The 23,739-nt window shown below is 43.8% G+C and overlaps 1 protein-coding gene across 1 annotated transcript in view; it reads left to right on the forward strand.

The window, feature by feature from the left end:
• The window catches only part of CADPS (calcium dependent secretion activator), a 520,576-nt gene that overhangs the window by 335,553 nt on the left and 161,284 nt on the right, over positions 1-23,739 (forward strand). Inside the window, 1 exon segment of the mRNA XM_030208035.1 lies at positions 12,083-12,224. Within this exon segment, the coding sequence (XP_030063895.1) occupies positions 12,083-12,224 (142 nt within the window).

Raw genomic sequence — 23,739 nt, forward strand, 5'->3', positions numbered from 1 at the left:
GACCCTCTTGACCCCCCTCCCATTGCCAACCTGCCGTCAACCCGCTGTTGCCTGCCTTTGCTGGCGGGGGTTGGGGCCCCCTGCCAGCAAAGGTAGGCGACGGCGACAGTGGGGGAGGGTTGGCGACGGGAGGGGGGTCAAGAGGGTCATCGGCAGGTGGGGGTCAAGGTGGTGGTGGTGGGGGGTCGGCAATGGCGGGGGGGGGGTCGGCAGTGTCGGGAGGTGCTAAAATGTACCCCTTCACCTCGGGCTCTGGACCACCCTCCCGCCGAAGTCTGGCTATGCCCTTGCTTTGCATTATAGAATACTAGTAAAAAAGGCCCGTTTCTTAACGCAATGAAACAGGTGCTAGCAATGTAATGAGTTCCTGCCATTAATGTTTCCACGGTTGTATTCTGAATATAATTGTTGTTTACATGTGTAAGATTTCTTTATATACAATATTTTTTTTGTAAACTGTGTTACAATGTGGTAAAAGTTTTCCTTGTTCAGGCCCTTCAATCAGTTTAACAATCACATGAGAAGAGCTCCTTACTCGTGAGAATGTAACATACAGTTGCCCTTGTGAGAGACTGAGAGTCACAGTGTGTTTTACAGACAGTGTAAGAGAGAGATACCCAGAGTGATTGTGTGTGTGTGTGTGTGTGTGTGTGTGTGATGTGTGTGTGTGTGTGTGTGTGTGTGTGTGATGTGTGTGAGTGACAAAGTGATTAAATGTTTGTCTTCCCTTCCGTTCTGTGCACTTGCCTCCACTGATGTTCGTACCTCCCTGTATATGATTGTTTGTTAGAGATTCAATCCACTCCACTTCCATCCTCCAAGTTCCGTTCTGTTTGATTGGTCCTTCATTCCTGTGATGTCGCGTTTGTTTGCTTGGCAACTATGCAGCGTTCTGTTTCCTCGACATGAGGGCAGGGACAGTGAGAGCCAATGAAACGCTGAACTACAGACTTACGAACCCTACACTTCCACAGTGCCACAGAGTCAGCTTCAGAATGTTGGAGGTGCTTTTTATTATATAGGATATTCCAACAAAGTGTCCCTTTATAGAATTACCCCAGTGTAGAGTCATTTTCTAAACAATTATTCATTTGGATGGACCAGGGATAGAGATGCAATTTGTACACATACTTTATAAAATACAGTAGAGTCTCGCTTATCCGACCTTCGTTTATCCGGAAGTGATTCTCTAAGGAGCTTCCTAGTTTTAGGTGGCAAGAACATGTATAAATGTCAGTATTCTAATCATTTAAGCACATATGTGTGTGAAAATGACTATTTTCTGGCTAAGTGCTGTTCTGTACGTATGTGCCAAGATGCAATAGTTCATACTTTGAGGATAGGGATTCACCTGGGTGGAACATAGATGTGGGGAACAATTATATGTTTTCTTATATGCAATCTAGGTATGTGTGTTTACCACAGCTCTGTGACTGGTGCAAATAATTGTGGCTAAAATATGGGCATGCTCTTGGTGCCAACTTTTCTTTGTAGAAGAACCTCCAAATAGGCAAATTCTTGGTGCTTACATCTAGGCACTCCCTTATAGAATTACCGCCACTAATTCTATGAAGAGCTGTCCAGAGTTAGGTGGCATGTATTCAGACTAATCTTATGAACCCATCTACCCAACACATATCCAGAAGACAACGACATTGCTCCAGACTAAATCTCCCACCTTCCTCCCTTCCACATTACCTATCTTTACCTACTTATCTCTTTTATTACTCTGTTATATTTGTTATATTATATTGTTATATTGTTATATTGTTCTTCCCATTACTATGTAAGCCGCATTGAGCCTGCTTTGAGTTGGAAAGCGCGGGATACAAATGTAATAAATAATAATAATAATATAAATGCCATAACAGTGTCACTTGCACCTTCCCTTTTGCACTTTCCCACCATGCAAGCGCTACTAATAAAAATCTTACCACTCCATTAACTAAGATTGGCAAGACAGTGACCTGCAGCTTTACTAACATATTGGCAACATTAAACAGAATTAAATTCAATACATGCAACATCAACTTTCCACCCCGCCAGGTAGACAAGCCAGCTGCTCCTCAAATCCCAATTTTATTACCCTTCCATTACCAGACCCCGTATGTGCTGTGGTGCCGCACAGTCATGCCTCTTCTCATAGTGATGACGCACACGAGATATCAAGTTAGAGGGCCTTCACTGAGTCCTCGTATCACCAAATGATCATTAAGCATGCCCACTCTTACAATCTTTTCCCCCTCCAGCTGTGATTGTCCCTCCTGCCACCCACCCTTTATCCTCACAATCTCCCAAGCTCAGCAACCCCACTCACAACCCCAAAAACAAACCTCCAGCTATGAGAAGGCTGGGAGAGACAAAATCACCTACTAGCAACTCCCCCCACCCTCGCCCTTCTACAACAACCTGCCTTTCCGCCAAGCAAGTGCTCATATCCCTCTCTCCAGCAACCTTCTGCCCGCCTCTTAACCTCTCATCACCAATCATCCCTTATCCTCCTCCGCACACTCCTCAACCAACCAACCCCAAAGTGTTCCACCTTCCTATCACCTACCTGCCCCAACTCCAGCTCCTTCCTTACTCTATCACCCTCCGCTTCCATCTATCCAACCATTCCTCCTCTCCTATGACACCTCCCTATATCCTCTCTGCATAACCTGGAAAGGACTTTGGTATTTATCTGCCCCTGGTATTAAACCAAGGGCCTCTGTACTCTGCTCATATACACACATATGCTTGTAAGTGACCCATATTCCAGCTTCACGTTTTTCTGTAAGTATCCACATATCTTTGTACTTCGCAGGAGGCTATCACATGACTGAACTGTGGCTGATTCATGTAACTTATAGAATACTATGTTATGCTCGTATCTGTCCAATCTAGGCATGAATATTTACACCAGATCTATGGCTGGCATAAGTGCTGGTTCTGCTAGTATTCTGTAAAGGAAGTAGGCACTTTTTTTCCTTTATAGCATACTCCTTAAGTACTATCTAGCTGGGGAATTCTAGAAATGGAGCATAAAATTAAGCACTAATACCACACCCAACTTTCAGTACGGAAATGCGTTCTAACGGATGCAAGGCACCGAAAATGGGGCTAAACTGGCAGATCAGCTCGGAAATACACTTACATGCCCAGTACAAAAGGTTTGGATGGCTTCCTAAAGGAAAAATCCATAGACCATTATTAAAGTGGACTTGGGGAAAATCCACTGGTTATTTCTGGGATAAGCAGCATAAAATGTTTTGTACTTTTTTGGAATCTTGCCAGGTATTTGCGACCTGGGTTGGCCACTGTTGAAAACAAGATGCTGGGCTTGATGGACCTTGGGTCTGTCCCAGTATGGCAATACTTATGTACTGATGTACATGCCTAAGTGCATCTACGTGCAACTGCAAAGGGGGTGTTCTCATGGGAGGGGCCTGGGCGGGTCGGAGCATTCTAGAAAATTGTGCACAGTATTATAGAATTCCACAGATGCGGGCCCAACTTGTGCACCAGGATGTACACCTGATTTCAGTTGGTGTAAGTCTTTGCGCCCAAAGTTGTGTGCACAATTTGGCAATCAACACTATTCTGTACAGAGCACTTCCCCAGGAGCGATCTTTGTAGCTTAGTGCTGGGCACTGATTTTTTTTCAGCACCCATATTTGGGTACCATTTACTGATTTTGGCTATAGCCCCTGGATTCTATATATGGCGCCTAGATTCCATGGGAGATACGCTTGTAACTTAATCGGGTTAACAAGCCAATCAGCGTTGTTAACAGCACTTAACAAGCAATAATGAGCACTAATTAGCAATAATTGCAATTTATGCGCAGAAATTGCTTTGTATTCTAATTTTAAAATTTGCCTAAATTGCAAAGTGCGCAGTTCAAAATAAACACGCGTAGTTTAAAAGGGGCGTGTTTATGGGTATTCAAAAATTTCCACACATAATTACAGAATATGGGTCTGTGTTCCTAAATCTATAAGCACGGGTTTACACCAGGTTTTTATTGGCGTAAATGCACATCCATAGATTTAGGAGCTACGGTGTCGACTAAGCGTATTCTATACATTGTGCCTACATTCTGTAGAATACACTTGGTTCCGCACAGATTTTTTAGGCGCCATATATATATTTATTTATTTATTACATTTGTATCCTGTACTTTCCCACTCAAAGCAGGTTCAATGCAGCTTACATAGTAATAGGAATACAGAATATTGTTAAAGAGGGTAAAAGTTAAGTATACCAGAATAATAGAAGAGATGAGTAGGTAGAGATAGGCAATGGAGAGGGGAGCAAAGTGGGAGATGTGGTCTGGGTCAATGTCGTTATCATATGGGTGTGTGATTGGTAGAAGGGTTCATAAAATCAATCTGGGTCATGTGGATAGGCTTGCTTGAATAAGTGGGTTTTTAGTGCTTTCCGAAAGGGTAGGTAGACACAGATAGATCGGATAGATCTGGGGAGGGCATTCCAGAGTTGGCTGCCTAGGAAGGAGAAGTTAGATCAAATAGGTTTTGTACTTGATTCCTTTGCAATTGGGGTAATGCAGGTTGAGTTAATTTCGCGAAGATTCAGACATGTTTCTGGTAGGGAGGTCAATCAGATTAAGCATATAGTCGGGAGACTCACCGTGGATAATCTTGTGGATTAATGTGTGGATCTTGAAGTTGATTCGCTCTTTGATAGGGAGCCAGTGAAGTTTTGCACGAAGAGGGGTTACGCACTCAAAACGTGATTTGCCAAAAATGAGTCTCGCTGCTGTATTTTGGGCAGTCTGAAGTTTTTTCAGGATATGGCTCCTCCAGCCTAAGAAAATGCTAATCTGGCCCTAGATTCCTAAATGTGGGTACCCTTTTACAGAATTGTCCTCTGAATGTACAAATGCCAGCTTCACCTTTTTCCTTCCTCAGGGCCATCCCCTTATTATACAGTTAAAATCTGGCCCTTTAGCTAGTTAAATAGGTAAAATTTATAGAAGCATGATGGCAGATAAGGGCTAAATGGCCCATCCAGTCTGCCCCTCCTCAGTAATCACTAACTCCTTCTTTTCCTAAGGGATCCCATGTGTCTGTCCCATGCTTTCTTAAATTCTGACACAGTCCTCAAACCCACAACCTCCACCGGGAGGCTATTCCACGCGTCTACCACCCTTTCCATGAAAGAGTATTTCCTTAGATTCCTCCTAAGCCTATTTCTTCTTAACTTCATCCTATGCCCTCTCATTCCAGAGTTTCCCCTCATTCATTTATGTACTGAAAATGCAAAGATAAGTAAGTTATGCATTCGCTACTTACCAGCAAATGCATAGCTTGCTATAAATGTCAGGCCCTGTATTAGCTAGAAGGTTGAACTGCTCTACCTGTTCACCAGACTGATGGAATAGTCCTCATAGATGTACCACACAGGCAGGGTTCTCAGTCCCAGGGAACTTCAAGCCTAGCTCATGGGCACCATCTGCTGTAGCTGGGATGTACCCTTGAGTATGAGGTTCTTGTAGCAATGTGGGGATCACACCACTTCTGAGCATAGGTTCCTGAACAGGGGTGGTGTTAAACATGCTGGGGCTCAAGGCTGAAAGTTAAAAGGGAGTCCAAAGCCCACCAACAGGCTGCCCCTCCTTCAGATTTGGGGAGACCTGGTGCTCTTGTAGTGTGGGGACCAAGATCAACCTCCTACATAAGTACATAAGCACTGCCATACTGGGAAAAGACCAAGGGTCCATTAAGCCCAGCATCCTGTCTCCGACAGCGGCCAACCCAGGCTTCAAGAACCCGGCAAGCCCCCCCCCCCCCCCCAAAAAAAAATGTAATAATGTTCAATGGACTTTTCCCTCAGGAATCTGTCCAAACCACCTTTAAATTCCGTAAGGCCAGCTCCTATTTGTTTTAAATCTACCATATTCTAGCTTCATCTTGTGTCCCCTGGTTTTGTTGTTGTTTGAAAGTGTAACAAACGCTTCACATCTGTCCGCTCTACTCCGCTCATTATCTTGTAGACTTCTATCATATCACCCCTCAGCCGCCTTTTCTCCAAGCTGAAGAGCCCTAACCTTCTCAGCCTTTCCTCATAGGGAAGTCGTTCCATTCCCTTTATCATTTTCGTCGCCCTTCTCTGCACCTTTTCTAATTCCTTTATATCTTTTTTAGATGCGGCAACCAGAATTGGACACAATACTCGAGGTGCGGTCGCACCATGCAGCGATACAACGGCATTATAACATCCTCGTGTTTGTTTTCCATCCCTTTCCTAATAATACTCAACATTCTGTGCGCTTTCTTAGCCGCCAGAGCACACTGAGCAGAAGTTTTTAACGTCTTATCCACGATGACTCCCAGATCCCTTTCTAGGTCCGTAACTCCTAACGGGGAACCTTGCATGACATAGCTGTAATTCGGGTTCCTCTTACCCAAATGCATCACTTTGCACTTGTCAACATTGAACTTCATCTGCCACTTGCACGCCCAATCCACCAGTCTCGTGAAGTCCTCCTGTAATCTTCCACACTCCTCCTGTGACTTGATGACCCTGAATAATTTTGTGTCATCTCCTAACTGGCCCTGTTCCTGAAAGAGGCCCTAGTTTATATTTCTTTCCAAAAATGTCACAACTAAAAATAAGCAGGAAAGTATACATATATGGTGAAAATGCTGTGGGGTCCTTTTACAAAGGTGCTGAAAAATGGCTTGTGGTAGTGTAGGCACGGGTTTTGGGTGCGTGCAGATCCATTTTTCAGCATGCCTGCAAAAAAATGCCTCTTTTACTTTTTGCCAAAAATGGGCATGTGGCAAAATCAAAATTGATGCGTGTCCTAGCTATAAAACAATTGGGCAGTAATGACCTATGCGCGTCAGATGCCACTTGACATGCGTCCATTATGTGTGCCAGAAAATAAAATATATTTTTCAGACGCTCGTAGCGGACGCGCGCCAAAATTGAAATTACTACAAGGGCCACACGGTAACCGGGTGGTAACTCCAATTTGGCGCTCGTTGGGCACGCGTAGGCACCTATGCGACTTAGTAAAAGGGACCCTATAAAAGTATAACCAATGGCTATAAGGTGCTTAATTTTTGCCCCTTTTATTTTATCTTTATCCAAAATCAAGGAGAGTTTAATTTACTTATTACATTCAGAAGAAGTGGGAGAAAAGAAAAAAAAAACAAGTAAAAAAAAAAAAAGAAAAAGAAAATGAGATTGATGTCAGTCTGGTGCACAGCACCGAAGAAACTTGTCAGGCATATTCTTCACAGAAAAGCTATTTTGGCTGGATTTTGCTACCAACGGCTCTGAAGATTGTCTGAACCAGCATTTCCAGAATAGCGTTCACAAGTGGAAATAAACTTAAGGCCTCGAGAGCAAGCGTAGAACATGCAAACAGTCCAAATTGTAGAGGCCTCTGAAAGGTACTGACATTTAAAGTGTTGGATGCAGTAATGGAGAAGTCTCTGTCCCCCCCAGCAACTCCATCTGCTAGACTGAAAGGAGACAGGAGGACTCTGGGTAATATTTGCTGCCTAGAGAAGTCAGCCATCTGTTGATCTAAAGATAATTTACTGCCTTTTGCCTGCTGTCTTGGAGGTACAATACGCCAATTATTTGAAAATGCTTGTTTTTTTTTAATCAGATGTGTCTACTTTCAAATTATTTTTTAATTATTCATTTGCAGTATAATATTGCAAAATAAATATAGCATGGTTACAACAAAACATGCCCATGCTTATTCTTTTTTAGAATTTTTTACTTAATTTCCTTGACTTCTTAACATTTTTTATTTGTCATGACTCATCCACAGTTTTTATTTATTTATTTATTTATAGACATTTGGTATAACACAGTTCACACAAGAACTTTGACATTGCTGCAGTGAACAACTAAGAAATATTAAGCAGCTGTGGAGCTATAGTTACAAACAATTTGTCGGGGGTGGGGGGGGGACATTAATGCACAACAGTAGTCAGCCAGCAAAATTCAAGGTCTGCTCTATCATTACTAGTTTCATGGCAAGCTTTTGGTTCATAGCAGTGAAATAAAACTAGTGCTGTTTAAAATGTCAATAACCCAGAATTCAATCTTTTCAACACATGCTCTCTGTGTGAGAAACACACATTAGCAGGCAAGGTTGGAATCAGACCTCCTAAGTTTGGCAGTGAAAATTAGGACGTTAAAGGGAACACAAATGTTTTGCACAATCACTGATATTTCACAACAGATGCTTTAGTTGGGCTTTGAGAGGTTGTAGTAGGTGGTTATATTTCATGAGTTCTTCAGCTTTGGCTTCCCTCATAGGAAGCCAACACGTGAGGGGTTTGTCTTTTTGTGGATGACACCAAATTCCACAACAGGATACACACCCTGGAAGGTACAGATAACATGAGAAAGATTGAAGAATGGTCTAGAATTTGGCAGCTAAGATTTAAGACAGAAGTTACCAATTTGGGCTACCATTAAGATGGGTTATTCTACCACAGGCCATTCTATTTTAGCACAGGGTCCCATTTTATGCAATGAGACCCCATGCTAAAATAGCACAACTTGTAGTAAAAATAACCCATCTTAACAATAGCCCACTTTGATCATTTACTCCCTTAATGCTAAATATTAAGGGGTGATGCATTTGGGGTGCAACAACCAGAGAGAGAAGTATAGTTCTGAAACTAATGTCGAAGCCCCTTAAAATTTACACTCAAGCCCATCTGTATCTATTCAGTCATGATCAGGGCGTAGACCATAGAAGTCTGCCCAGCACCGGTTTCGCTTCCCAATTACCGGCGTCGCCACCCAATCTCTGCTAAGATTCCGTAGATGCATTCCTTCTAAACAGGATTTCTTTGAGTTTATCCCGTGCATGTTTGAATTCCATTACCGTTTTCATCTCCACCACCTCCCGTGGGAGGGCATTCCACGTATCCTTTTTGACATTAGTCCTGAGTCTGCCCCCCTTCAACCTGAATTCATGTCCTCTAGTTCTACTGCCTTCCCGTCTCTGGAAAAGGTTCGTTTGCGGATTAATACCTTTCAAATATTTGAACGTCTGTATCATGTCACCCCTGTTTCTTCTTTCCTCAAGATATACATGTTCAGGTCGGGTGTAGTGCTTCTGTGCATAAAAAGAGAGCAGGACATTAAGGGCAATTGTATCTGATGATCTTAGTGGCCAAACAAGTAGCAAAGTTGACATCAAAGGCCAGAAGGATGTTTGGGTGCATAAGAAGAAGAATGGCCAACAGGAAAAAGGAGGTGCTCGTATAAGTTTCTGCTGAGGTCTCAAAACCGCACCTCCAAAATACAGTAATACCTTGGTTTTCGTTGACTTTGGTTATCGTAGGTTTTGGTTTTCGTTGATTTTTTCCGCAAAAATTTTGTCTCAGATTTTGTTGGCATGCCCATGTGACCTCGCTGCTAATTTTGCAAAAACAAAGGGCGACCCATGCCTTCTCCTGCTCATTGTGGCGTTGTTTCTCGTTGTGTGAGCATCACCCCGCATGTCTAACGCAACGCACATAAGATAAAATCACATGTGCTCAAATCTCATTGTCCCTATTAAGTGTTTCCCTCGCTAATAAGTTACATTGATTCATATGGAAATAATTGTCTCAGTTTTCGTCGGTTTCGGATTTCGCCGATTGTTTTCGGACGGATTATCGACGAAACCTGAGGTACCACTGTAATGTGAATAGAATGGAGTCAGTCCATGGGATGGCTACTAAAATGGTCAGTGATCTTCATCATAAAGCATTTGGGGACAGACTTTGGAAGAAAGGTGGGAGAGGGGAGATATGATAGAGACATTTAAATACCTCTACGGTGTAAATGCACAGGAGGCAAGTCTCTTTCAATTGAAAGGAAGCTTTAGAATAACGAGTGATAGTATGAAGGTGAAAACATATAGACTCAGGAGTAATCTAAGTAAATGACTCTTTACAGAAAGGGTGGTAGTAAGTGCTCCCCACCGCATGGCCACGCGGTAAGAGTAATCTTACCGTATGGCCATTTTCTTTGTGTGTGTGTGTGTGGGGGGGGGGGGGGGGCTTTTTACCTGCTGCAGTAAAAAGGGCCCTGGCACACAGGAATGGAACACAGGAATGGAAATGCGGTAACTCTGACCAGTTAAATGCTGAATACCACTCAATGTACAGATGCATATAAAATAAATGGGGAAAATTATGTATGCCTTAGAGCAGGCATGGCCTCCAAAAAAAAAGGAAAATATTTTCAAAAAGGGGCCTGCATGCTATGAGTTTATAGTGTTGGATGAACCATACAGGTCTTTATCTGCCGTCATCTACTATGTTACTATGCAATTTTTTTTATAGGAGCTTACTGGGAGAAGGTTAATTATATAATGCCTCTTATGTACAATATTCCCCCAGAATCTATATATGGCACCCAAAATTGTGCACCCAAGTTGTGCGCACATTTTAATTAAACAACGAGTCAATAACCAGCAATAATTGGGCACTGACAGCCAATTATTGCAATTAATTGGCCTCAATTAGGATTTGCATGTGGAACTTGCTAAATACTATTCTTCAAAGATCCATGCGCAGATCTTTTAGGGGGTCTTTTCCTAAGCCATGGTAGTGTTTTTCGCTCAAGGTAGTCTTGATGCCCATGGGCGTTTCGGCGTTTACCACCAGCTGATTTCTACCACGAGCTAAAAATACTACCGCAGCTTTGTAAAAGACTCCCTTAGTATGCAACTGAAAAGGGGTGTGGCCATAGGAGGGGCATAGGCAGATCAGATGCATTAACTAAAGATGCGTGCAATGTCACAGAATACCGTGGATCCGCGCCTAACTTACATGCTAGTATTTACACCAGGTTTCAGTTGGTATAAATCTTCATGCCCAAAGCTTGGCATAGATCCCTGTGCCATGAGCTCTTCTATAAAGAGTGCCCATCCCAGAGCACCCTTTATAGAATAGCACTGAGCGCCAGTTTCTTTCAGCGCAGAATTTTGAGTGCCATCTACTGAATCTCAACCATTTTGTCCCCTTTAAAGAACAGCCGTGGCTTATCCACATATCTGCCACATAAGCTAAGCAGCCTGTTCTAAATAACCCTTCTCCCCTGGATTCTATATAGCACGCCTAGTGTTCCGTGACAAAATCTAAGTGTGTTCTGTAACAATGTGCATAACTTAATTGGCTTTGTTAACAGCGCTTAACAAGCAATAATGAGCACTAATTGGTGAAAATTAGAATTTACGTGCACAACTCCCTAAGGGGTTCTTTTACAAAGGCACACTGAAAAATGGCCTGCGGTAGTGTCGATGCGTGTTTTGGGCGCGCGCAGAATCATTTTTAAGCGCACCTGTAAAAAGTGCTGTTTAAAAATGTTTGCCAAAAATGGGGGTGCGGCAAAATGAAAATTGCCGCACATCCATTTTGAGTCTGAGACCTTACCGCCAGCCTAGTGACCTAGTGGTAAAGTCTCATGCGTTAACCGGGCAGTAATGACCTATGCGCGTCAAAATGCCATTTGGCATGCATCCGAAAATAATTTTTCAGATTCACATATCGGACAAGCGCCAAAAATGAAATTGCAGCAAGAGCCACACAGTAGCCAAGTGGTAACGCCATCTTGGTGCACGTTGGGTGCACTTAGATGCTTACACGGCTTAGTAAAAGGACCCCTAAGTGTATTCTGTAATGCACTGCGCCTAAATTTTAATGCTCGCAGGCAAAAAGGGGCATGGTTATAGGCGGGGAAATGTACGTTTCATGGGCATTCTAAAATTTATGCATGTATTTATAGAATATGGCCCTCCGTGACTAAATCTGCGTGCCAAAATTTATGCCACATTTTCATTGGTGTAAATGGAGGTCTGTAGTTTTAGGCGCTAGAATATTAACTAAGTATATCCTATTTACTGTATCTAAATATAGGCGCCACTTATAGAATACACTTAGGTGGAAATGTTTTCCGTGCTGATTTTCTAGGCCCATATATAGAATCTAGTACCCTGTGTATACCATGTGACAACATCGCTCTTTAATGCAAAATGTCAGCATTTGTATACTGTTCTTCAGAGGCAATCAGCAAATTCTTATTATGCTTATAAATTATTTATTTGTAGATAACATGTGCAATGGAAAATTCCACAAACATCTCCAAGACCTGTTTGCTCCACTTGTTGTCAGATATGTCGACCTGATGGAGTCCTCAATTGCACAATCAATTCACAGGGGCTTTGAGCGGGAATCGTGGGAGCCAGTGAAGTAAGAGAATCTCCTTTGCTACAATCGCAGTTTGGTTGCAGGTGGATGAAGGCTCTTTTAAAGATGGAATTATAATACTAGTCTGCATATTCAAACAGTGTGTTACAGATATTAATTTCATATTAAATGTACAAGGCAGATCTCTTGAAGGTTTTAAGAGGAAAAGAAAGTATTTATTTTCTGTGTGTTTACACCCTCTGAAGTTAATGATATGGATATGGGAAGATAGATACAGTAAACGTTTCGGTGGTTCCATTGTTACCTCATATGCAAAAATCTTTCTTTTTTGAAAAAAGCATTAAGATTTTTTTTTAATCATTTGTGTTTTAAGGCTAAATTTACTGAAGTGTGTTATCATGGTAATGTGTGCTAGCACTGTAGGCTTTATTGCATAAAATAGGACTTGAAGAAGTGAATAGCACATACAGGACTAGAATCTATAAATGGCGCCCGAAAAATCAGCGCTGAAAATATTTCCACCTAGACGTATTCTGTAAACCACGCCTAGATTTAGGTGTGGTTTAAGGAATATGCCTAGCAGGTTTATAGAATACGCCTAGTGGCCATGCGTGCGCCTAACTCTAGGTGCGTTCATTTACGCCAAGTAAAACTAGGTGTAAATACCGGCGCCCTAAGTTAGGCACAGAGCCAGGTGTATTCTATAACCATGCACTTAGATTTTGAACAACCACGGTCCACCCATTCCACGACCATGGCCTCGCCCCCTTTTTGGCAGCACGCATTAGAATTTTCTCACAACACTTTACACAATATGCCTAGTGAGTTGTGCACATAAGTTCTAATTAATGCCAATTAGTGTCAATAATTGCTTGCTAAGTGGCAATTGTCAGCGTTTATTGGCTAATTAAGTAATTAAATTGCTCACACAAATCCAGAGTACGACCAGATTTACTTTTGGTCATGCTTTATAGAATCTGGGGGGTAGCGCGTTTTACTAAATCTAGTATATAACATTTGTGTTTAGTGCATGTACAAACCAGAAAGCAGTGGGTCCAAATGTACACAGAGTAAAGTGCACAAAATGGCCTCCAGAACTGGAACAATGGTACAATCTTTAGTAAAGTGGACCCGACACAGGCCGTGCCTCAGGGGTCAGCTGCAATAAGTCTTTATGGGTTTTAAAGCAAATTGTACCAAGCAGCTTGGTACAATTTGCCTGTTGAGCGCCGAAGGAGAACTGCTGAACTTGGAGGGGGATGGAAGGGAAAGGAAGAAGTCTGCTGGACCTTGTGAAGAGGGAAGGGAAGGGAGAAAGGCTGGACATGGGGGGGGGGGAGAAAAGGGAAAGGAGAGCTGGTGGGGAGGGAAGGGAAGGGAGAAGGAGAGCTGTTGAACCTGGTGGAGAGGAGGAGAGCTGCTGGATCTGGGAGAGGGGAAGAGAAGGGAGGAGGAATGCTGATGGACCTGGAAGTGGGGAAGAAAAGAGAGAGGGAGAGAGACTGGTGGTGCAAGCCAAGGTAAGGAGGGCATTGAAGAGAGACACAGATTGATAGAGATGGATGTCATTAGCACCCATTGATTGGTGTCATGGCCTCACATGGGAACAGTGCTGGTAGAAAATGTAAGCCAGGTGGCAGGAGGATGCAGAGGTTTGGGAGCACTACCTTTATCTGGCTTGCTTTGGTGCCATGCTCACATTCACCCCTTCTGACAGGAATTCAGAGGGGGCATGATGCGGCAGCAATGGAGTGCATGCCTCTGGAGGAAGGCCTCACCTCAATGCTGCAGTGACATTGGTGGCCGGGGGGAGGGAAATGGCTGTGGAGGGTGGTAAGGGTGCCTGCAAATCTAGCTCTGTCCCTGCTTAGGTAGAATCTCTGAAAGCACATGGTTCCAGCACTGGGACACCTACCCTTCCCACACACAGACTGATGAAAGCAAGGTTCCCATAACAAAAGCCAAAGAGAAACAAAAAAGCAACCTCCACAAAGTTGCCCTGTGTCTGGCAGACTGCCCAGGAATTAGCAATATAGATAGCAAAAAGGGTTTTAATAACAAATCCTCAATAAAAGCTCCTCACAGTAAGGAGATGGAAAAGTGCTATAAGACCCCTGAGGCTTATACTGACAGGACCACCATGGCTAAACAACCTCAAACAGGAAGTTTAGACAATACCAATCCTTTTATCTGAACCTCTTTCAGCTCCAAACATTATGAATCCAGCAAACCTAACAGCTTTCATTCAGCTGCTGACATGGTTTGTACAAGATATAGATACCCTGCTGCAAGGCTATTCTGCCTCTCATTTTTCTCTTATACAGGTCCATCTGCCACCAGCACAGGAACATCTACCTATAGTTAGTAATGTACCCTTGCCACATTCCCCTATCTTTCTCCCTATCATGGTAAGAAGCATCATTCTTCTCACAGCCTTTCCTGTTCCCACCACTGGAACCTTGTTCCTTTGGGGACCTATATCCCTCATTCAGCATCACACATCGTTGCAGCCAGAAAACACAGCCCCAGAGGAGTCAATGAAAGATTACTCATATCCAAGATTTTTGTAGAAAAATTCAAAGGCTTTCCCTTTGAACTCCACAAATACTGCGTAATGAAAGAGACTTTGTCCATCCTACAATCCTGTAGTGCACCAGAGGGCACCTAAGGGCACTACATCAAGTTCCTTAAGACCTTCAGCTCTCTGTCTGGAAAAACCCTCTATCAGGTGATCCAGCATCAAGGCACCTTGAGTCAAAATATAAAGTCTTCTCAGCACCTGGAAATGAACAGTCTCAATTATTTCAATTATTATATTTAAATGCTATAAATAAATAATAAAATAAATAAATCTCACCAGTTGGTAATATCAAAAGTAAAGTGAGCTAAGTCTTCCAAACTTCAGACACATGTACCTCCCGGCAAACTCCAAAAAACATTTGGCACAATTGGTAAGAAGATTTACCAAAGTGACACCCTGGTCAACTTGAAGATAATAGCACAGAAATTCCAAGTCTTGCATTACCAGCAAGCATTGCTGTAGCATTTGGATGACTTTAACTAGATTCTTTCCACTTCTCAGCAAGATCAATTGCACATCGATCTCCAAGAATCTGTTTACCATTTCATAGAATCCACTTATAACCCAGCAGCATGTACTGCAACTAGAGTGATCGCTTCATGCATAGTGTGGTTAAGAGCATCAGGCCTCTGAGAAGACTTGCTTGACTACCCAGCAGACACCCCTTATTTAGGGAACAACCTCTTCAGGAACAAGATCAAGAACAGCTATTCCACAGTGAAGGAAGTCTCATCACCAAGTGGAACACCATCTCAATATTGTCGGAACCAACAACCTCAATATAAAAGACCGTATTACCAATATTTCCAACAGTTCAACCCAAGAAGGAGATACTAACCCTACCTAAGAGTTTCTATGCAATGATGGGCCAATCAAGCCTACTGTATGCTCAGTTTCAACATCCAAAAAAAACACAAACAATTGTTGGTATTGGCTTCTGCTGTAAAATCCACACCCATTAATGACTACACACCAGTAGAAGGCAGAATTCTGTAATTCAGCAAGGAATGGCAAGCAATCACCACAGATTGGTGAGTTCTTAATACAGTTTGCAATGGATAGAAACTAAATTTCTCCAAGCATCCATATAGTTTGGGTCCCATGATACCCACCAAAATCCTATCTCAACACTGAACCATATTGGCAGAAGAGATTGCAATATTACTTTACAACAGAGAAATCAAAGAAGTACATCACCTCAGAAGGGTAAAGGCATAGGCGGTCGGTGGCCCAACTGTTTGGGGAGGCTAAAGGGGTGGGGTTAGGAGTGGAGCCAGGGGCGGAGCTTATATCCATAATTGTCTGACAACACACAGAAAAAAATAAGTAAAAATAAAAGTCATAATTAATACCTTTTATTAAATTTAGATATTAGATATGTATCATACGTCAAAGAATAAAGTGGTTGCTCAAAGCATATACTAACCACAATTGCTCAACTGCAAAACTCTATACACAAACTTGTGCAAAAACACACTCAGAACCTCACTAAACCATAACAGCACTAATTCCAAGGACAGGACGAGCTACAACCTTATGTGTGGAAAGGCAGCACTGTAATTACACGGGGCTCTAAAACACCAGTACACAACCTAGTGAAACAAAAAAAAAAACCCAAAAAGGGCTGAAAATACTACACGCTAGCAGAATACTGCATCTTGATCACACATGAAAAACACATGACACAACAGATATGAAGGCAAAATACTGAACTGGAAAGTTACCTCAAGAAGTCAGACTCAGCATGCAGCAATAGTAGAAAAATTGAAACTTACATGCAAAATTTCAAAGATGCACATTTCCAAAAGCTGACATATTCCATTTAATAAATTCTGAATAAAATACTTTTTTCTACCTTTGTTGTCTGATCATTTAGTTTTTCTATTCGCTTTGGTCCCAGTGTCTTCTGTTTTATGCAGTGTCTTCTTTCCATTTGATATTTTTTCTCTCACCATGTCCATCATCCTCCTGTGTCCTTATGCATCCTGTCTACCATCTGTAGCCCTGTCCCTATCCTTCAGTGTCCCGATCCAGTTCTTAAATTCAGCAGTTTTCCCTCCATCCATATCCAGCATTTCTCCTCACTTCCCTCCATCCATGTGCATATATTTCCCTCCCCTTCATCCATGTCCAGCACCTTCCCTTTTTCTCTCCTACCCTTCCATCCAGTGTCATCCCTCTTTCTCTCTCCATCCTTCCATTACCCTCTCCCAATCCTTCCGTCCATTGTCTCCCTCTATCTCCCCTTCCTGCTAGACAGTTCTCTTTCTCGACCCTTTTCCATTCAGCATGTCCTCTCTCACCCCATCCTTCCAGTGTCTTTCCTCTTTCCCTCCCTACCAGCGTCTTCCCTCATTCCAGCATTTTTCCTCTTTCTCCCTCCTTTCATCCAGCATTTCTCAGTCTGACTGCTAGGGTCTCCCCCAGTTTCTCCCCAGCAGCTTCTCTCTCTCTCCTGCCCATGTCCCCTCTTTCTCTCCCCATCTTTCCACTCTTCTCTCTCTCTCTGTACCCCTCTGCTCTTTTTTTCCTTATTCTGCAATCTGTTTTTTTACTGTTGTCTCTAGTGATCATTCAACTTGACTACTGTAATTCATTGTACGCCAGGCTCCCACTTTATTCCTTAAAAGATTTGAGCTAATACAGTCCACAGCAGTCTGCCTTCTCAACTACGTCAAGTCTTTTGATCACATTACTCTTCTACTTTGTCAAGAACACTGCCTTTGTGAGCATGGATTCATTTCAAATTTCTAGTTCTGTTTTTTAAATCCCATCTCCCCATGGCCCCAGATTACCTCTCCCGTTTCATTATACCCTATACCCCCACCCCCTCCCCTCACTTACTCCACTCTACCAATACTGGACTTCTACAACTTCCTCCCCCTTCTCTTATCCGACTAGAATCTACTCAGGCCTCTGCCTCTAGCTATGTTAGCCCTAAGCTATGGAACACTCTTGTTCCCTTGCCTTCAGTCAGAACCCTCCTACTGCTCCTTTAAATCTGCCTTGAAGACTCACCTTTTTGCCGTTGTCTATAATGCTTTCTCCCCCCCCCCCCCCCCGGGTCCTGTCTCTTCTATTCGCTCTCACCCATCCGCTGGTCACTCTGGCCTAACGCGTTCTCCCTCCGATGCCGGCGATTCAATCTGTCTGCGTTGGAGCCTTTCCCTCAGACGCGTCCCACCTCCTGTAATGCAACTTCCTGTCTTACGCAGAGGTGGGACGCGTCTGAGGGAAAGGCTCCGACGCAGACAGATTGAATCGCCGGTGTCGGAGGGAGAACATGTCAGGCCGAAGTGACCAGCGGATGAGTGAGAGCGGGGGGGGGGGGGGGGGTGCAAGACTCGCGCGGGAGTGGGGAGGAGGCAGAGACCAGTAACCAAGATCTGTTTGGGGGAGCGACCCCTGCGCCCCACCTAGCTGGCCAAGGGAAGTCCACGATTTGCTGGCTGGGGAGGCTTAGCCTCCCCAAGCCTCTTATATGGGGCGCCTATGGGTAAAGGCTTGTTTTTCAAGTTCTTCCTCATTCTGAAGAGATCAGGAGGCCTAAGGTCTATGTTGGACCTACATGATCTCAATCTCCACATTTAAAAAAATGTTCAAAATGAACCCTTTAGCACAATCCTTCCCCATCTGGACAAAAATGATTGTCTTGTCTTCTTGGAAAAGGATGTCTACATAGAGGGGCATAATCGAATGGCGCTGGCCATCTATATGAGCGGCCATCAATATGGCCAGCGCCGCAAAAAGCGGTCCCCAACCGTATTATTGAAAAAGATGGCCGGCCATCTTTCGTTTCAATAATACGGTTGGGTCTGGCCAAATGTCAGAGATGGCCGGGTTTGAGATGGCCGGCTTCGGTTTTTGCCGATAATGGAAACCGAGGCCGGCCATCTCAAACCTGGCCAAATCCAAGGCATTTGGTCATGGGAGGGACCAGCATTTGTAGTGCACTGGTCCCCCTCACATGCTAGGACACCAACCGGGCACCCTAGGGGGCACTGCAGTGGACTTCAAAAATTGCTCCCAGGTGCATACCTCCCTTAGCTTGTGTGCTGAGCCCCCCAAACCCCCCCCCCAAAAAAAACTTACTCCCCACAACTGTACACCACTACCATAACCCTTAGGGATGAAGGGGGACACCTGCATGTGGGTACAATGGGTTTTCGGGGGGTTTGGAGGGCTCAACACTTACCACCACAAGTGTAACGGGTTGGGGGGGGGATGGACCTGGGTCCACCTGGCTGAAGTGCACTGCACTCACTAAAACTGCTCCAGGGACCTGCATACTGCTGTCATGGAGCTGGGTATGACATTTGAGGCTGGCATAGAGGCTGGCAAAAAAATGTTTTTAATTTATTTTTTTTAGGGTGGGAGGGGGTTAGTGACCACTGGGGGAGTACGGGGAGGTCATCCCTGATTCTCTCTGGTGGTCATCTGGTCAGTTTGGACACTTTTTTGAAGCTTGGTCGTGAAAATAAATGGACCAAGTGAAGCCAGCGAAGTGCTTGTCAGAGCCGGCCTTCTTTTTTTCTTTATCGGCTGAAGCCGTCCATCTCGTAACCACGCCCCCTTCCCGTCTTCCATACCCTGCCGAAATGCCCCCATGGAGTTTGGCTGGCCCTGCGACGGAAAGCAGTTGAAGCCGGCGAAAATCGGCTTTCGATTATACCGATTTTGCCGGCTTCAGGAGATGGTCGGCCATCTCCCGATTTGTGTCGGAATATGGCCGGCCTTCTTGTTCGAAAATAAGCAGGATAGTAACATAGTAGATGATGGCAGAGAAAGACCTGCACGGTCCATCCAGCCTGCCCAACAAGATAAACTCATATGTGCTACTTTATGTGTATACCTGACCTTGATTTGTATCTGTCATTTTCAGGCCATAGACCGTAGAAGTCTGCCCAGCACTAGCCCCGCCTCCCAACCACTAGCCCTGCCCCCCCCCCCCCCCCCCCCACCGGCTCTGCCACCCAGTCTCTGCTAAGCTTCTGAGGATCCTTCCTTTTGAACAGGATTCCTTTATGTTTATCCCACACATTTTTGAATTCTGTCACCATTTTCATCTCCACCACCTCCCGCAGGAGGGCATTCCAAGTATCCACCACTCTCTTCGTGAAAAAATACTTCCTGACTTTTCTACACCCACATCTCTATCCACCCAAGTCATTGACCTTATCTTTGCTTCATTTTCCTAAACTGACATTTCCAATTCAATGTTTTATCCTTCAGACTTTAATTGGTACCCAGGATGTTCACAAGAAATGGACACTTTATTTTTCCATATCATTTCCAGATCTTCAAAAATGTGAGCCCTTCATTCTTCATAGGACTCCATTCTTCAGAATCTGGGCTTCTTGATCAACAGAGAAAAGTCCAATCTTACCTTCACATGTTCTATGCTGTTTACTGGGCCACATATAGACTCAAGGAAAGAGAAGGCTGTCATATCAAGCAACAGAGCATCTACTGTTGTACGTCTTAGTATATCCTTTGTCCAAGCAATCTCCACAATGGCCCACAGCATACTCAATCTCCTAGGGTGTATGTTAGCCGCAGTGCATGCTCTTCCATTAGCCAGACTGCATATAGTAGCATCTCAAGCAGTATTGGGATCAACACTGATAGCTTGTCAGCAGGAAAATAATGCATACCTCTTTCCATTGCACACTCACTAAAGTGGCAAAGCCATCCAAGGAACCTTACCAAAAGCTACCAATTCAGCCTCCACATTCCAGCATAACTCTTGCCATAGATACATCCCCTTAACAGGTGAAGAAGGCATCTTTTGCAACCATGCAAGGAGAATGAAATCAACTAGAGAACCCTCACTACATCAACAGGCTAGAGCTTAGAATGATCTTCAATGCCCTAAGGGCCTTCAAACTTTGCTTCAGGTGCAAGTGGTATTAATCAGAACCACAACAAAGTGGCAATGTTTTATATCATCAAGTAGGGTGTGTTGAGCTTGTGTTGACAATCCACAAGAATATAGTACTTGGCATGCTTCCTCCAGGCCATCTTACTGGGCCAGGACAATCAAATCACAGACTGTTTCAGTTGACCACTTGACCCTAAAAGTGATCACGTGACCTGGAGATCATTTGTTGTCTATTCTGACGATGGCAATCCCCTACAATATATACCTACTTGCCTCTATACAAAAATAGTGTAGACTTTTCAATGACCACACCAAACATAAGACAAGGTGTAAAGCACACCCTCTGCCATCATGAAACCATTGTCAGGGAAAGACAAATCTGAGCATTACAAACAGAATCTTGGTAAGTATATTTTATCTACATGATAGAATGGAATTGAGAGATTAAAAATTGTAATGATGATAAAGAAAGCACGATATTCAGTCAGCAGCAATCAGCGTTTTGCTGACCGTTGCTGACATTAAGCCCTGAATTTCAATGCTGGGCCACTGGCATTGAATTTTCAGTTTTCCAGAGCCAGATAGCACGTGGAGGGGCATAATCAAACGGCGCCCTGACCGTATTATCGAGAAAAGATAGCCGGCTTTCTTTCTTTTCGATAATACGGTTGGAGCCGGCCAAATCTCAGCATTTTGGCCGGCTTTAGAGATGGCCGGCATTGGTTTCCGGCGAGGAAACTAATGCTGACGATCTCAAACCTGGCCAAATGCAAGGTATTTGGTCATGGGAGGAGCCAGCATTTGTAGTGCACTTGTCCCCCTGACATGCCAGGACACCAACCGGGCACCCTAGAGGGTACTGCAGTGGACTTCAAAAATTGCTCGCAGGTGCATACCTCCCTTACCTTGGGTGCTGAGCCCCCCAAATCCCCCCCAAACCCACGCTCCACAACTCTACACCACTATCATAGCCCTAAGGGGTGAAGGGGGCACCTACATGTGGGTATAGTGGGTTTTGGGGGGGGGGGGGTTTGGAGGGCTCACATTTACCACCACAAGTGTAACAGGTAGGGGGGATGGGCCTGGGACCAGCTGCCTGAAGTGCACTGCACCCACAAAAAACTGCTCCAGGGACCTGCATACTGCTGTCAGGGAGCTGGGTATGACATTTCAGGCTGGCATAGAGGCTGTCAAAAAATGTTTTTTTAATTTGTTTTTTTTTTTTGGGTGGGATGGGGTTGGTGACCACTGGGGGAGTAAGGGGCGGTGATCCCCGATTCCCTCCGGTGGTCATCTGGTCAATTGGGGCACTTTTTTGAGGCTTGGTCCTAAAAATAAATGGACCAAGTGAAGCCGGTGAAATGCTCGTCAGAACCAGCCATCTTTTTTCCATTATCGGCCGAAGCCGGCCATCTTATAACCACGCCCCCGTCCCGCCTTCCATACCCTTCTGAAATGCCCTCTTTAACTTTGGCCGGCTCTGCGATGGAAAGCAGTTGGAGCCGGTCAAAATCGGCTTTCCATTATACCGATTTGGCCGGGTTCAGGAGATGGCCGGCCATTTCCCGATTTGTGTCGGAAGATGGCTGGCAATCTCTTTCGAAAATAAGCAGGATAGTTGGTTAAGTACGATATTCCAGGAGAAAAGCCACCAAGGTGGAAGAACGTTGAATTCCCACGGGAAGTACACAGAAAATGACGAACAGTGGGAAATCGGACTCAACAGGGGATTGACAAGAATAGCGGTCTACAGTTTCTCAAATGGATTCTATTAATTGGAGACTCGACAGACAGTTATTTTGTTTTGGCCACAAATATATACCATATTATATTTATGGTCTTTTAATGAGTGTTTGAGTCTTTTATAATAAGTTTTTTTATTATTGCTATCTTATGTACATTTTATTTTATTTTTAGACTCCTCAGGCAGGCCTGTGGCCGAAACACAGTAACTGTGTCAAGTCTCTGATTAATAAAATCCATTTGAGAAACTTTAGACCGCTGTCCTTATCGATCCCTGAGCAGTTCCGATTTTTGGACTTCTACTGTATTCAGAGGCACTATCATATTTTTAAAAAATGAAAGACCAGTCATAAGAACATAAAAGTAGCCATACTGGTCAGACCAATAGTCCTAGCCCAGTATCCTGTTTTCCAAACAGTGGCCAAGCCAGGTCACAAGTACCAGGCAGAAACCTAAATCGTAGCAACACTCCATACAACAAATCCCAGGGCAAGTAGTTGCTTCCCATGTCTGTCTCAATAGCAGACTATGGACTTTTCCTCCAGGAATTTGTCCAAACCTTTTTTAAACCCAGATGCACTAACTGCTGTTACCACATCCTTCAGCAAAGAGTTCCAGAGCTTAACTATTCGTTGAGTGAAAAAATATTTCCTCCTATTTGTTTTAGAAGTATTTCCATGTAACTTCCTCAAGTGTCCCCCAGTCTTTGCACTTTTGGAATGAGTAAAAAATTGATTTACTTCTACTCGTTCTACACCACTCAGGATTTTGTAGACCTCAATCATATCTCCCCTCATCTTTCTCTTTTCCTCATATGAGAGGAGTTCCATCCCCTTTATCATTTTGGTCACTCTTCTTTGAACCTTTTCTAATTCCACTATATCTTTTTTGAGATACGGCGACCAGAACTGAACGCAATTCAAGGTGCGGACACACCATGGAGCAATACAAAGGCATTATAGTATTTTCAGTCTTATTCACCATCCCTTTCCTAATAATTCATAGCACACAGTCTGCTTTTTTGGCCGCCGCCGCACACGGAGCAGAAGACTTCAGCCTATTATCTACAACGACACTCAGATCTTTTTCTTGAACGCTGTCCCCCAAGGTGGACACTAGCATCAGGTATTTTGTATCATTTGTAATTTATACAACAATTTGGCACCCAGTCTAATATATAGAGAATTACAATAGTCCAAATGGGACAACACCAACATTTGGACAAAAAGGGCAAAACGAGATTCATCCTCTTCCCCCATCCTTGACCTCCATTACGACTCATTGGGGGAGGAGTTCCCTAGTAGTCAGGTGGAACAGAACAGAGCAGTCCCCTTCTTCAAAATAGCACCTTT

This window comes from Microcaecilia unicolor, chromosome 6 (assembly GCF_901765095.1).
Source record: "Microcaecilia unicolor chromosome 6, aMicUni1.1, whole genome shotgun sequence".
Lineage (NCBI taxonomy): Eukaryota > Metazoa > Chordata > Amphibia > Gymnophiona > Siphonopidae > Microcaecilia > Microcaecilia unicolor.